This window comes from Crotalus tigris, unplaced genomic scaffold, assembly GCF_016545835.1.
Source record: "Crotalus tigris isolate CLP2741 ecotype Arizona unplaced genomic scaffold, ASM1654583v1 scf7180000017568.13789103, whole genome shotgun sequence".
In the NCBI taxonomy this organism is placed as follows: Eukaryota; Metazoa; Chordata; class Lepidosauria; order Squamata; family Viperidae; genus Crotalus; species Crotalus tigris.
In genome coordinates, this window is record NW_024096479.1 from 943,244 (window position 1) to 958,741 (window position 15,498).

At 38.4% G+C, this 15,498-nt stretch overlaps 1 protein-coding gene across 3 annotated transcripts in view; it reads left to right on the forward strand.

Moving 5' to 3' along the window:
* The window catches only part of NBEAL1 (neurobeachin like 1), a 95,203-nt gene that overhangs the window by 44,464 nt on the left and 35,241 nt on the right, over positions 1 to 15,498 (forward strand). For all 3 annotated transcript variants that reach the window (XM_039354704.1, XM_039354721.1, XM_039354712.1), the window contains 13 exons: positions 511 to 814; positions 1,720 to 1,805; positions 3,108 to 3,197; positions 4,035 to 4,203; positions 4,350 to 4,483; positions 5,199 to 5,358; positions 6,957 to 7,059; positions 7,700 to 7,856; positions 10,018 to 10,176; positions 10,773 to 10,932; positions 11,124 to 11,212; positions 13,012 to 13,563; positions 14,348 to 14,523. In XM_039354704.1, coding sequence (XP_039210638.1) covers positions 511 to 814; positions 1,720 to 1,805; positions 3,108 to 3,197; positions 4,035 to 4,203; positions 4,350 to 4,483; positions 5,199 to 5,358; positions 6,957 to 7,059; positions 7,700 to 7,856; positions 10,018 to 10,176; positions 10,773 to 10,932; positions 11,124 to 11,212; positions 13,012 to 13,563; positions 14,348 to 14,523 — 2,339 coding nt within the window. The remainder of the gene's footprint in view (positions 1 to 510; positions 815 to 1,719; positions 1,806 to 3,107; positions 3,198 to 4,034; positions 4,204 to 4,349; positions 4,484 to 5,198; positions 5,359 to 6,956; positions 7,060 to 7,699; positions 7,857 to 10,017; positions 10,177 to 10,772; positions 10,933 to 11,123; positions 11,213 to 13,011; positions 13,564 to 14,347; positions 14,524 to 15,498) is intronic.

The following is a 15,498-nucleotide window of genomic DNA, read 5'->3' on the forward strand; positions in this document are numbered from 1 at the left end:
TCCACAGAGTGGGTGCCATGGCCTCAAAGGTTGGTGTCCTGGGACCTGCCCAATGGAACTCCTTAACAAACAGGAATTAAAATGTCAAAGATAGTTTAAAGAAGCCCCATAAAATTACAGTTAACTCCCAATCAGGGACTGGCACATTGTGGCTCCTAAAGTCCTTTTTTAGGTACCTTGAAACCCTGTTGCCCCTATATACAGTATGTGTGCTTATACAGACAACCCTCTGCCAGTGATGCAAAAAGACTCTGGGTGCATATATATCTTGTCGTCTTTTAAACTTATTTTCTAGGTTATTCTCTAGATTGGCTATTTTAAATTTGAATGCATCCAATCTAATTGAACTTAAATGGACTCCAGAAGATGGTAGAGGACAGGAAGACCTGGAGGAACGTTGTCCATGGGGTTGCGATGGGTCGGACACGACTTCGCAATTAATAACAACAACAACAACAATCTAATTTTAATTGTTTATCTCTTTCTTTCCACCGGGAAAAAATTCTCTAGCCGTTTACTTCTTGCTGCATTGGTTCAGCTGGTCAGAGAACAACTCTTCCTCCACCATCGCAAATCCCGGACCCACCTTTTTCACCCCCAGTTATATCCCCTCGGACCTCATTTGGGGGGATTCTTGGTCCAGGCAGCTGGAGTGGCCTTCTGGGGAAACCAGAACTTAGCACCAAGCTGATCTCCGCAGGAACTCAAGACAGTGAGTGGGGCTGCCCCACTTCTCTGGAAGGCCAGCTTGGCTCTGTTATTATATTCCATGAAGCCTTACAGCTATCTCATGTCAAAGCCTTGTATTTGGCAGGTGAGCGTTTTCGGTAGCAGATTACTTTTTCCTTTGCTGTTCTGACTCAAAATTTTGTCTATCTCTTTGTTTCTCTGATCTGACCATTGCTTCTTGTAACTATTTCACATACAGAGGTTGGGTTTTTTTTTTTTTTTTTTGTCTTTTATGAAAAACAACTCGCCCTGATTTTCCTCCTATGCTGTGTTCTGCTTTCTCACTACTTTACAGACTTGACCATCCACATGATGCAATGCTTGTATTCTAGTGTTCATTTTTCAGATCCTTCTTCAATTTCTTATTAAAAAGGAAACCCTGGATAATCCTACCCATGTCTGACTCACGTCTGAAACAATATCAGGCTTAAACACAGTAAGCCTTGCAGAGAATATTCATGTCTTTCAGACTGAATTGTAGAAATATTAAGTGTATATGTTGGACTGCTGAGTATCATGATTGGAATAATTCTGTTTGGGTAAATAAGTGCAAAGTAGTGATGAAGTTTTTTTTTCCACTTGGGAGATGTTTTATTTGTTTGTTTATTTATTTATTAGATTAAAATGAGTAATTGCTAAACGTAATACATGTTGATCTAATCTCTGTTTGGCTGAGAATTATGGGAATTCGGTACAGCTGCAAAATTCCAGGTTATGAAATGCTAATCTAAACAACATGTAACTTGTCTTTTAAGATAAATGTGACCTTAGAAAGGGATGAAATTCCCCATTTGGGTCAGAAAACAAGTTTGAAGTGTTAGCTGCAAATAGAGGCTTTCATTCCTCTTTCTGTTACCTCTGTGAATTGGTCTGCAGCTTTTAAGGTGGAGAAAGAGTTTTCAAACTTAATTTATTTGAAACAAGAGAGAATGCAATTAAAAATGTGACCACAAACGTAAAGTTCAGAGTCTGTTTTTTTGTATGTTGAAGGTCCAAATTGTCTAACTCCTTGGAAGTCCCAAGAATCTGAACTGGCAGATTTGCCATGCAAAATACTTCTTCACTATGCTCCCAAGGTAGTATTTTACACATTTTTCAACTACCTTGTAGATATGATTTAGCATTAGAAGTAGAGAGAAATTGGGGGAAGGTCATTTAACCTCCAGCTGTTTGCCATGCTAACTAAGCAAAAAGTTCTCTCTTTTGAAGTAGAATACCACTGAATATCAATTGCTAACAGTGAATGAAGGTCTAAAGCAGCTCTTTCCTGCTTTGTGGCATTTCAAATACTGCCCATATTTTAAGCCGATTCGTCTGCTATACCAGTGATGGCAAACCTTTTAGAGACCGAGTGCCCAAACTGCAACCCAAAACCTACTTATGTATCGTTGGGTGCCGGGTGGGCGTGGCCCATTGGGTGAGTGTGGCCAATTGGGTGGGTGTGGCCAATTGGGTGGGCGTTGCTGCGGTGGTAACGGCAGACTGGGTAGGACTAAAAAGTTCAATCAATCAATTCCAACTTTGCGAGCTCTTTTTTTTCACATGACACAGCAAATTTAACACCCGTGTATGAATCTGTACTCCCATTTTACTGGGATAAGTATCTGCTTAGCAGCCACAGGTGCGTAACTGTATATAGTTGCTGAATTAGGAGGAAAACTCCCTTCCTTCCTTCCTTCCTTCCTTCCTTCCTTCCTTCCTTCCTTCCTTCCTTCCTTCCTTCCTTCCCTCCCTCCCTCCCTCCCTCCCTCCCTCCTCCTCCTCCCCTTCCTTCCTTCCTTTCTTCCTTCCTTCCTCTCCTCTCCTCTCCTCTCCTCTCTTTCTCAGCCGCTTATCCCACAAAATGTGACTCTGGGTAGCGTACAGTTAAAAATAAACCTAATGTGAACTATCTTAAAAACGTCCACATTTAAAAAACAATATTATTAAAAGACTATAAGAGAGCATATTCAGTGTTGCAGACAGAATAGCTATCTCACTAGTTCATTGTTCCTTGAGATCCCCAACTCTGTTGACACAACCACATTTTGAGGGAAGGCTACCAAGATGGGATCAGTCTCACTCCAGGAGGAAGGATGGTCCACAGGGCAGGCGCCATGGCAGAAAAGGCCCATCTCCTGGCCCTCACCAGATGGAACTTCTTAATAGATGGGAACTGCAACGTACCTTTTCTGCCAGACCTGATGGGACAGGCAGGTATAATCAGAAAGAATCACCTATGGTTATGGTAGCACTTAGAAAGTATTGCTGATTCATGAGTTTTGGGGAGAAAGTTGTTTTGTTATTGGGTTTCATACAAAAGAAGAGTGCAGAATATAACCTATTATCTGGTTTATGAATGTACTGTAGCCCACTTTTTTTCTTTTTCTTTTGGATAGGCCTGCAGAAGCCCTATCTGTCTTGATCTTTCTGCAAATCTTTTACATGGGAGGTTAACAGGGAACAAAATAGTGAACTGGGACATTAAGGTGAGCATTTCCAGTGGCTTAATGTTAATGATGTGTTGTTTTATAAGATCTGGATGATAGAAATGTCATGAGAAACTTCCACATCATATAGTAACAATGCCTAGCATCAGGAACTGATTTCCCATTCCATTTTTGTTTGGGGGTGAGATGGACAGTATATAAAAAAGGGTTGAACATGACAAAAGCTAAATATAAAGCTGCTGTATTCCAAAATGGTATGGTAGATTTCTGCTTAATAGTAATAGTTCCAGATGATAAAGGAACTTCCTTCTACAGACAAATGGACTTTAGATTCATCTCTCTGGTTCTGTAGAATATTAAGCATGGCTGATATCTTTGGCTAAATCACTGAAAAGTGAGTGCAAGCTCCCTTTTCGTAAAGTATTTGTACAGAATTGGGCTTTTTGTTGTATATCTTGAAAAAAAATTAAAAATTGGATCTTTTTATCTGAAATTTGAAAATCTGGATTAGCTAACTGCTTCCCTGAGAAATTGAGCTAAACGCAGCAGCTCATTATTGATTGGTTAATGTGGAACCATTTGTAGTCTTTTGTGGATCTTTATTTTCTCCTATGAAAATACATCAAAAGGTATGTTTACCTGTGCTGATGCTGTGCACTGATTTTATTTTTGAAAAATTGGCTCATTTTTTTTTCTAAAATCCAAACTTTTCTTGGATCTACTACAGATTATTTCTGACATGTCAATTGCTCCGTGCTGTTCTAATACTTTTATGCAGGTCTAACATGTCTTTAAAAAGCCTTTCCTGTTGTTGGTTTCAGATTGGTGATTATTCCTTCTCTCCTTTGTTTCCCTCACTCTGTTGTATTTCTAAAGGATATGATCAACTGCATAGGTGGATTAAATGTTCTGTTCCCATTGCTGGAGCAGAGCAGTTACCTTGATGGGCAATTGCCTGAGAGGCCAGAGATAGACCCTTTGCCCCATGAATTGTTGACACCTGTTGAAGGAGATTGGGTTGTATTAACCTCCACCAAGGCTTCAGGTAAGGACATGATTAGCCTTTTCCATCGTTTTAAATGGAGCAGTGGACCAAACAGAGATGCATTCCCTGGTTTTAATATCTTCTATCATTATGTGATAGTTCTACTCCCCCCCCCTTAAGCTAACATCTACATTCCATTTTTTCAGAGGCTCGGTTGGAGAAGAACATAATTGCGACCTTCATCTTGATGATAAAGCATTTCATTCAAAGGCATCCAATCAACCAGGATAATTTTATTCACACTCATGGAATTGCAACCTTGGGAGTCCTTTTGCAAAAGGTATGCAAAACTACAAAATAATTTGAATACTGTATATTGTGAGCTTTTGTTTGCATATCAAACCCAATTTTGCATCTGTGAGATTTAAAAGTTACAATTGCTTTAAATTACCATATTTTGGCAAATTTTGATCTGAAGTTTGAAATACCTTTAGAGGCTCATCTTCCTAAGCTTCATCTCCCTAAAATGCAAGCCTTTTGTTTTATGAATAACAAAAATGCTCAGAGAAAAAGAAGCTGATGAAGATAGTTTGTTTCAGGATATATATTGGATGGACCTTCCAAATATCTTATTTGGATAATTTGCCTATTCTTCATTGTGTTACAAATGTTATCTACAGTACATATATAGTCTTGGGCTGCTTATAAGACAGTTATTGGTTCTCTAGTCAGGATGATAATCTCTTCTTGCCTGCTTTACTCCTACTCCCACTCAGAGTGTACATAACATTGTTAGACTGATACTTGAAGGCCAGTATGGGAAGGAGGGAGATTGTCAGAAAGACCATTTCTTCCTTTGCTGCGAGAAACAAGTACTATAAACATTTCTGCTGAAAACTTTGGCAGACGTTTTTCACAAATGAACAAGCAAATAATCAAAAAAGTGACTCTAAAAAAAATTATTCGACAACAGCCTATTGTTTGAAATATAGAAATCACTCTGTTCGGGGTTTTTTTTTCTTCATAAACAGTATATAGTCCGTCCTTTTTTTTAGGTGCCCAGCAGATTCATGGATGTGAATGTACTAATGGCAGTCCAGTTATTGATAGAACAGGTCTCTGCGGCGAAAAATGTCCAGCTTTTGCAGCAAATGCATCAGCACCTACTTTTTGACTTCAGCATATGGAACCGTGGGGACTTCCCATTCCGAATTGGTGAGCTTGTTATTGTTGTAACAGTTATGATTTTACTTAATACCCTGTTTATTGATTATATAAACATTAAAGAAAACACAACAATAACATCAGTACAGTTGAAATCAGAAGGAATATAGTTTTACTAGACAACCTATGACCGATTGAGTCATCTTACCTAAATAAAAAAACCAGTATGAGCATGGATGGGTAAAAAAATCTTTCTTCTAATTTCCTGCTGGCTTCCCCATTGACTTTGCTTGTGGGAAACTGGCAGGAAGCATCGGAACTTAAAAAATCAGCTGAATATCATGATAGTATAGTGGCCACAACTTTCCGAGTACAACTGATATGAAGATCTTTGAAATTTCAGTGACAGGGGAGTATTGAGTCTTGAATTTTGTATGCATTCCGATTTGAGGTACCTTGGTTCAAAACCTTTTGTACAATGATGTACTTTTTGGCTAATTGAAAGTTACAAACAGACAAATAGAGTTATAATAGTAAATGAATAGATAACTCTTTAAGTGAACATTGCAACATAATATGGTTTGATTATGATGGTAATATAATTAGGCTGGCATGTTACAGGTTGAACCCAATGAAAAGGGGATGAAGACAAGACTTTTTATTCCACCCCATTGCTGCTGGAGCTACAAATAGGGAGCTACATATCATTTAACCCTGGAGTTTTTCCCCTTCCTTTTCTTGAACAAGAGTAAAGCAGTAGAATCTATGCCATCTCCCACTGGATTTTATGAAATGAAAAGAGCTTTTCTGGATTTAGATCAGGCTTTCTGGGGCAAGAAGTAGGAAGAAAATAAAAGCAGATAAATGCCTCTAAAAGATGTCATGCTCTGTGAGCACAACTCATGCTTTTAGGCTCTTAGCTGTGCTTACTTTAAACCATGGCTTAAAGTGTTGCTCTAATCAGCTTTCACTTTTACTTTTGCTGGAACTTACGTGAGGTTGAAAAACGGATTCTGGGATCATACATCTTTGAACTGATTGCAAGCATATAGCTGTGGAAGAAATGCTTGTGGGGCTTAGAAAAGGATTGGGAAATTGGGATACAATATAGAAGGTTTGGCTGAGGTCAATTGGGATAAATAAAATCCTAGTACTCTTTATCAATGTGGATTATAGATAGATCACATACAGGTAGGTCTTGATTTAACAAGCATAGTTGGGACAAGAATTTGGGTTGCTAAGCAATGTGAGTCATGCCGAATTTTAGACCCTTATTTTATCATAGGCATTAAGCAAATTTCTGGGGTTGTGAAGCAAACCTGGCGTCCCCCATTGACTTTGCTTGTTGGAAGTCCCCTGGGGAGGTCACACGTGGTGATCATGTGACCCCGGAATGCTGTAACTGTTGTAAATACATGTTGGTTGCCAAGTGCCTGAACTTTAGTCATAAGACCATGGAGGGCACTGTGATGGTCATAAATGTGAGGGCTGGCCGTATGTTGCTTTTTTAGCACCGTTATAATTATGAATGGTTGTTAAACAAGCGGTCCTCAGTTGAGGATTACCTGAACCTAATCAGTGATCTATAGAGTTTACAGGTCTGGCTACTACAACCTTATTCTAATAGGGACTTCTGATTTCTTTCTTAGGCCATATCCAGTACCTTTCCACAATTATCAAAGACAGCAGAAGGCTCTTCCGGAAAAAATATGGTGTGCAGTTTTTGTTGGATACGCTGAGAATTTATTATGGGTATGGAATCTTGTATTCATGTTTGACTTGGTCTTTGCTTTTCAAAGTCCAGTTTTTTTTTCTACATGCTGGAAACTCTTTGAATCTTTGAAAGACACCATATAAATATTGAATTGCTGCTATTGCCCTATGCTGTGATTTATTTCATTGTGGTTTTAACTGTAGTTTATTGAATAAACCACAATTATCTAGGTTCAGTTGCATAAAGCATAGCTTAACCCCCCCTTTTATTATTTGAAAATAAAATAAAAGGCCTCCTTCCAAACACTGACAATAAACAAATGTTCAGTTTAAAATCATACTGTAGCATTCATATAAAAATATTTTTAAATGGAAAAACTAAAATATTTTTCAGTCTTTCTTTTTAACTAGTATAAATACATCAAAGAGAGGGTTTTATAAAAGATTACTCCCCTCCCCCATTTTTTATTTTTATGTCTTTTAAAACTCTTACATTTGAGATCCATGTATTTAATCATTCTGCTGTCAGTCTGGAAATCAACCCTGAAATTCTGCTCTGATGACATCAGTTTAATGGACACAGATACTTAAGGAACAAGGAGGAATGGCTTGTGAAAAGAAAATAGTGTATATTAGAATTGATTATTATATTTTAATTGACAATCCTTGTTTTTGTTAGAAACCACTCTAGGGACAGTGACTTGCTTCCAGATGATCTTAGGACAATCAGGACATCTCTGTATGGACTAATCAAATACTTCTTGACCAAAGGTGGGACACATGAGGAAGTCCAGAGCGTAATCGGATATATAGCAGCCACGAGTGATGAGGAACAGGTAACTTATTATGTCTTGCTCTTCATCTCTTCATCTCCCTCTTTTCCTGTAACTGTCCATAACAATGGAAGAAGCCACCACCATCAATAAAACAGGTGCAATGAATAAGGGGGTAGCCAGAATCACTGAAGGTGCATGTATTTCACAGAATAACCAAACTCCCTCAATTCCCCTCTCCACTGCACAGGGATACTATTTCCTTTCAACACTATGAGGATGCAGTGTTTGCACAGATTTGTCTGGTATGCCAGTTGTACCCCTTCCTGGACCGGGAGGCCTTGATTACAGTCACTTATGCCTTGATCACTTCCCATTTGCGTTTATTTATTTATTTGTCAAATTTTGGAACCGCTGATCTCATTCTCAGAGTGACTCTATGCTATTCATGGGGCTGCCTTTGAAAACCATCTGGAAGCTATAACTTCCAGTGGGGTGCACAATGCAGTGATGTGTATAATGATGGGTGCCACTGGGTTTACCCATGTTTCATGTCTGTTGCATGAGCTGCAGTGGCTTCTGGTTTCCTTTTGAGTGAAATTCAAGGGACTGTTTATTACTTTTGAAGCCCTATACTGCACAGGGCCAGATTATCTGTGGGACTGCATCTCCCTAAAAACATCAACCCTCCTACCAGATTTGATAGGGTGGGCATGCTCCTGATCCCTTCCTTTAAATATTGCCCTTTTGTGGAAGCTAGGAAGATTTTGTGGAAGCTAGGAAGCATCCCTTCTCCATAGAAGCTCCTGCCCTATGGAGCACTTTTTCCCCTGAAGTTTGGCAGACCCCACTCCACCCTCCTAGCCTTTCCAAAAACTCTTTAGGACCTGGCTCTTCCCTCAGGCCTTGAGATAGAATGAGAGGGTGATGCACTGCTTGTGAAAGTTTATTATGTTCCCAGGTTGTTCTTATTAATTATTTGTGGTTTTAATCGATAGATGCATATATTAATTGTATAATGATGCTATTTTAGCTATTGCTTTGGAGCCACCCAGAGTTTGGTGTACTATAAAAATATTTTAAATGAATAAATACTGCAGCATATAACATAGTGAATGTGTGATTTTTGCTGTCCATAAGCTCTTAATTGTAGATCCAAAGCTCATCTTGTCCAATTCTTGTCTCGGCATCCAGATTTCTGTTGTTCTTTTCATACAGTAATTTTTAAGAATTAGACTGAGATCACCTCTTAACCAACATTTGTTAACAAACTACTTACTATCTCCACAAACTACTGTAGATCTATGGCTGCTGTGTCTAGTCTGGATCTTTCCTTTTCCTTCACAGAAATTGTCCTGTCGGGAGAAGCAGTAAGATTGTCTTCTCTTAGTGAGGATGTCATGCTGTGGCTGGAGTGGTCAAATATCAGAAACTCCCAGCAAAAAAGTTAAAATCTATCCTGTATCATCATCAGTTTACTGGGTGTATTATAGTCATTTTATGGAAGGTTGCATAATCTGCTTATTTTGTGGAGGTTCACTAAGATTTCAGTAGCCCATTTCTTATATGCCAGGTGGTTGTTAGAAACTTGCAAGAATAAGTTGATTTGTATGTGTGCGTGTGCGCGCACGCATGTGTTTGTGTATGTGTGTGTATGTGTGTCCCCTTTTCTCCATCCCTTTTTCTTTTGTGCTACAGTTTTTAGGCTGTAAGCCTAAGGAGAGGTAATTTCTTTTTATTGATTGATTGATTTAAAAGCTGCTCTGATAAGCCTTTCCAGATAATAATGTAATAGATTAGAACAGAATAAAAATGTTCATGGAAAAGATTGTTGGGAAGACTATGAGGTTATGTGAGGCTTCCCAAACGTTAACAAAATCCATCATTTTTTCCTGGTACTTTTTAAAATTATTTGAGCAGCCATGTATTTCTCTGTCGCCTGTTCTTGCAGATCTCTTTATCTCTGCTACATATCCTCCTATGCAGAGGAGATTCAAAGTTCAGTTATATTCTGAATAAGCTGAAAAAAATGACCCTTGTCTGAATAACTGGGGCAACTCTTAACAGGAGTTGTTGCTCTTTGCATTTTCAAGCATACCTATATTTCAGATAAGTCACTGGTGACTGATGTTGTTGGAATGATATTGAATGTCAGGAGTGATTTTGCATTCTAGATTCGTAGATGATCATCTCTGTGTGCCCTTTTTTTCTCTTTTTCCCCAAGCTGTATGGGATTCTAGATATGCTCTTCAACCTGCTTAACACCTGTCCAACCCGCGATCAGCTTTTCTTACTGCTTTTTGAGCCAGGAAATGCAGACATCCTTTATGCTCTTCTACTGAATCAGAGGTATTCCGATAGGCTACGAGAACTTGTGTTCAAGGTAATTTTTTTTTTTTTTACATCTCTCCTAAAGTGATTGATAGTATTAGAAAGATTGTGGATTTTATATGAGACATGGGTTTTTTTGGAAGAAGGAACAAGGCATAGCTCCTCTTTCAAAGTATTAAGTTTAGGGAATTGACAAATACTTTTTCTTCTGGGAGATATTTGGATGATTGATAGAGAGATGCCGATGTGTCTTAAGTAGCTGAGGTCCATGAGGTCAGGAAAGAAAGCTTAATCTGGCTTCCGTATGAGAATTGTGTTTCTGCATCTCATTTTCTATCAAAATCACACACAATCTAATTCAGCTGTGTGATTTGCAGATTCCCTTTCCTACATAGACATCATTTGGGCTACAATCATGAAAACAATTATTTTGTATTGTGTAGTGTAACGTCCAGAAATTCAACAGGAAAATAACAAAGAAGAGTTAAAAAAACAGTCACTTTTTCTATGAAAGTGCATTTGAATTCTGTTTTGCCACTGAGGTCTTGCCTGCAGGTGGACCTTGCTTGGGGTAAACAAGCTACATAGGCACTGCAGAATTTTCAGTTTGTCCCCTGCTGAGAAGTTCATATATCTTTTTTCTTGCAGATTGCAGAGCAGATGCTGAAATGCACTAAAGTTTATGAACGGAGCAAACAACGTATGAAGCTCAGAGAAGTTGGCTATTCTGGACTGGGTCTGCTCCTGAATGAATCTCCACTTAGCACTTCTCTTATGAAGAACCTTTTCAACCAAATTCTGCATGCTGGTACTCAAATGTTTATTAGCTTTTCCACACAACACATGCCCAGTAAAAGTGCTGTAAACTCTGCAAATAACACAAATGTGGCTAGCTAGCAAAATAGCAAACATATATTGATAGCCATATTTTTGTGCTTTTATGGCATTTTGACAGAAATGAATTTCTTTATTGTTGTAATCCATTTCTGTACTCTGCAGATCCAATTGTGAATTGCAAGGACTTTTTAGCTGTGGTGCACTTGGCTCACAGAGCAGATCTAAACGTAAGAGTGGCTGCCTGTCGAAAGGTTAGTCTCCTTGTGGGGAGGGCACATTAATACTAAATAGTGGTCAGCCTATTAATAGTCTGGAAAATAATTGTGGACATTAGGATTTCTTAAATACTTAGTGAACTCTTCAGACCATTGCTCTTGTGGAGGTAACTGCAGAATATGCAAGTACATCCATCTCCCTTAAATAATATGTCTATCTTCAATAATATTCCTGCTGATGGCGCACCCTGAGAGAAATTAGGATCTAATGGCTAGTGAGACCGCTAGTTCCATCAAAGTCATAAGAAGACAGTCTGCAAATCTATTATCAGAACATGGGACAGATGGGAACTCCTCTTCCTGTCCAAAACCAGGATAGGCCTTGGTAGTCACAGGCTTTCTTTCTTAACGGTTTTCATAGTTCTTGCAGTAAGATCTGCATTTTTTAATGCTAACCCTATCTTTATATCTGTAGAGAGAGAGATGTCTTTGAGGAAATAGGCAAGAACCACTGATATATAAACAAAGAGGGCTGAAACAGTCCTTAAATCCTGGGAAACAAGATAGTATTGAGGCAGATTCGTTCAGACTGAATCTCTTGATTCACTGGGATATAAGAGGGATGGTAGGAAAAGCACAATCTGACATGCAAGATTCCGTTATCAGATCTTCTGTCAATAAAATATAGTTTTAGTTTTCCTGTGCAGTTGTTTTTCCTGGTGTAGCCTATCCATAGGGCTGACAATATCTGGTTCCCTTCGTCTGTTTTTCATAGCACAATGAACATAATCTGAGAAGAGCATTTTTCAGTAGCGCTCTGTGGGTTTTATATTTTTGTTATTCAGTGCTTTCATTTTTATGATGTCTATGCGTCCAGTAGACAGAAATACATACTGAAATTAAATTTACTACTTTTGAAAGGACAAATGTGGGCATTGTTTAGGAATTAAATAATTATGGAAAGGATCCTATAATTGGACCTCTTCTTCATGTTCCTCTAACCCTAGCACCCTAATGTTCCTCTAATCATTTCCTAAGGACATATCCTCATAAAGCAGCTTCCATCTCAGTCTTATGACAGCATTCTGATTCACCTGGAGAAGAAGCCTAAGGGAGGTTGGTAACTTGCAGGTCTCTAATTATCCTGCTGCAAGACCTCACCCTCCCATCTGGCCATGGGGCTCTGTGCTTCCGTGGCCATTTCTGCTTTAGCTGCTGGAGAAAAAGCCATACTAGCAACCAGAATCCATCCATCCATCCATCCTTCCTTCCTTCCTCCCTCCCTCCCTCCCTCCCTCCCTACCTACCTACCTACCTGCCTACCTTTCTCTCTCTGTGTCTGAGAGAGGAATAGCAACTTAGTGGAAAGCATTCTATGGTTTTGCTCTTCCTACTGGTAACATTTGCTTCTCCTCCGCCCCACCAAGCAATCCCTCTCCAACAGATGTAAGTCCTAGCTTCCCTAGTTCACCTTCATTTTATTGCTCTTTCCTTAATTTCTAGAGTTCCTTTTCTTTAGAAGCTGTAGAAAGCATGCTGCTGGGAATATGGGAAAGAGCCCTAGCCAAACTGATGTAAAGTTAATAACAATCAATGCCCTATTCATCTAAATGGGGCTTTTCTAAAGATGGTTTTATTTAGCTTAGTACTTACAATGTACATGTTCATTTAATGCTTAAGTTAGTGTTAGTTTATAGGTCTAACAGAAAGAAGGATAAGTAGATGTATAAGAAACTGAGAATGTTATTTTATTTTATTTCATTCAGGAAACAAAAATAAATCTTAAAACACAAACCTTTTACAATGTATTGTATTTGAATCCATGTTTTCGGTAGCTTTTGCAAATCCTACATGCCCAACAAGATTCAGCACAACAGATTTCTCAGCAACTTGGGTGGCAGGAGACACTGTCTCGACTGTTCCTGAAAGAGCATGCTGATGTCAGGGATGGTGTGAGGGACACCAAAAGTGACTCTACTAAAGGAGATGACAAGCGTGCAAAAGACCATCAACAGTGTCGTACTTCTAAGGCTGATGGGGAAGATGGTGCCAGTTTTGCATCTGTTAATGGTTCCTGTGATCAGTGGAGCTTAGAAGACGGCAAATCTGCGACAGTGATGGAGGATACAACCATGGGGGAGATGTCATTTAGGCCTGAGGATCAGGAGGACTTGTGGCAGAAGAATCCTTCACATTTAAGCTTAGACCTCTCAAGTGTTGACTCTTATGAACTGGGTGAAAGTGGGAGCCAGATGGCTGATAGTCTGCCTAGCACCCCTTCCCCTATTGAAAATACAAAAACATTTTCTGGACAGCTTGACAAGGAACCAAATGCTACAGAAGAGCTGGTATTCGCTGCTGATCTTTCCTTATTTGAAATTCATGAGGTACATGGCTAAAAGACCTCCTTGCTGGGTTGTTCTGATTTTTTAAAAAATAACATTAAACAGTAAGAATTCAGTGAAATATCCCCAGAGTACATAAATGCATACTTGATGCTCCTGCTTCTCTCTCAAGTCTGCCTGTTACCTCCATCTGAGCTGCTTGAGAGTGTAAGCAGACAAGTAGTTAGCCAGTTTCCAGATGTGCATCTCTTGGAAGAGCCATGAATCCTCTTCTCTCCTGATATTTCAGAAATGCTTTGGTTGGAGCATTATGGTTTTTAATTTTAATTATATTTATACTGGCTTGATTGATGGTTGCCATCTAAGGTTACATTGTATAAGATGGGTGATGTGCATTTTTTCAACAAATTAATATGAATGAATGAGTGAATGAAAGGAATGAATGAATGAAAAGGAATGAATGAATGAATGAATGAGAGAGATGTATCTTTCTTAGAACTGTCCATGCAAATTGCTCTGGGTGATTTATTTTCTTATTTTTAGTTTCTTGCACTTTGCACCTATTTTTAGGCTGCCCCTTTCAGTATGTTGCCTTTTCTTTGTTTTAAAAAAACAGTGTAAGATATGATTGTATAATTTTCTGGGCCCCATCAGTCAAAAAAGCTGCCCTTTGTCGTTTTAGAATCTGTAATACCAGCAGTTTTTAATATAAGCTGTGAATCTTTGTTACGAAGTGGAATTGATCTGCTCTGTATAAGTAAAATTAGGAAGATGTTTTTCAAAAATACTGTAATCTTTTAAAATGCATGTCTGTTTTTTTTTCTAGGCATGTGAAGAAGATCTCCTTCAGCTTCTGACAGATATTTTGCTTTGTGTGATGTGGAAAGGCATCGAAAGATCAGATGATGCAGCTTGGACTGAGAAGGGTCAAGTTTTTTCTGCACTTACCAAATTGGGCATCTCTAATGAATTACTACGACCATCAGATGAGATTAAACTCAAGTAGGTCAAATTATTACTTTTTCAAAATTTGTTTTATGGAAAGAAAAAGGTGATAATGGAAAGCAGAAAAGAGAAATGATGTTAATGTGGTCTGAATTAACAGTATAAACACCACATATGGTATAAAATGTTTAAAGAGAAGGAAAAAGGTGCTAAAAATTTTGTCCATATTGCTCAAAAGTATCTTTCTTGTCCCTTTTTTTTTTTAAAAAAATTGAGTCCATCCTTACAGTATTCAGTAATGTAAATGGCACTTATTTCACAAATCAGTGGTAGCTCTATTTCCAATGTATTATAATTCTTACGGTTATCCCCATGTGCAAAATGATATGGCAACGGTATGACAAGTCAGACCATGTGAGTTAATGGTTCAGTTCTTGAATTGCATCAATAAGCAGAGATTTTTAACAAATCCATACTGAATAGTATTATTTGTTAGTTGTTAGATACTGAGTATCTACAGTTAACAGTACAGTTAACTCACTGCCCTGCTGTTTGTGGGTAGTATGGTGTTTATTCATCCTCAAATTCCATTTTGAGCCATGAGTTCTCTGCAAGATGGTCCAAATATTCAGAGATTGAATGTCCAAAAGAGGGGCTTACCTCTTTGTAAGAAGGGCCCAATGTACCCGCGCAAAATAATTTTACGTATATTAACTGCATTTAAGTTCAACAGAAACTAGCTTCTTGTATATTCACACATTAGAACATTCTAGACCCAGAAACTGAGTAAATAGTGAATACTGATTTGATTTGCTTCCTTTCATTTCCTGTTGAAAGCATGCTAACTAAAAAGCTTTTTAAATTCTTACGTTTTATTGAACAAATGCAGAATTTCAGACACGGCAGTGATAGCAGGACCAAAATGCCCACATAGCAGGTGTTTATATAACTTAAAGAGCACAATATCTACTTTCCTCTGTCAGCCCATGCCAGTTATTCCCACTTGAAGAATCACCAGAATGTGATTATTCA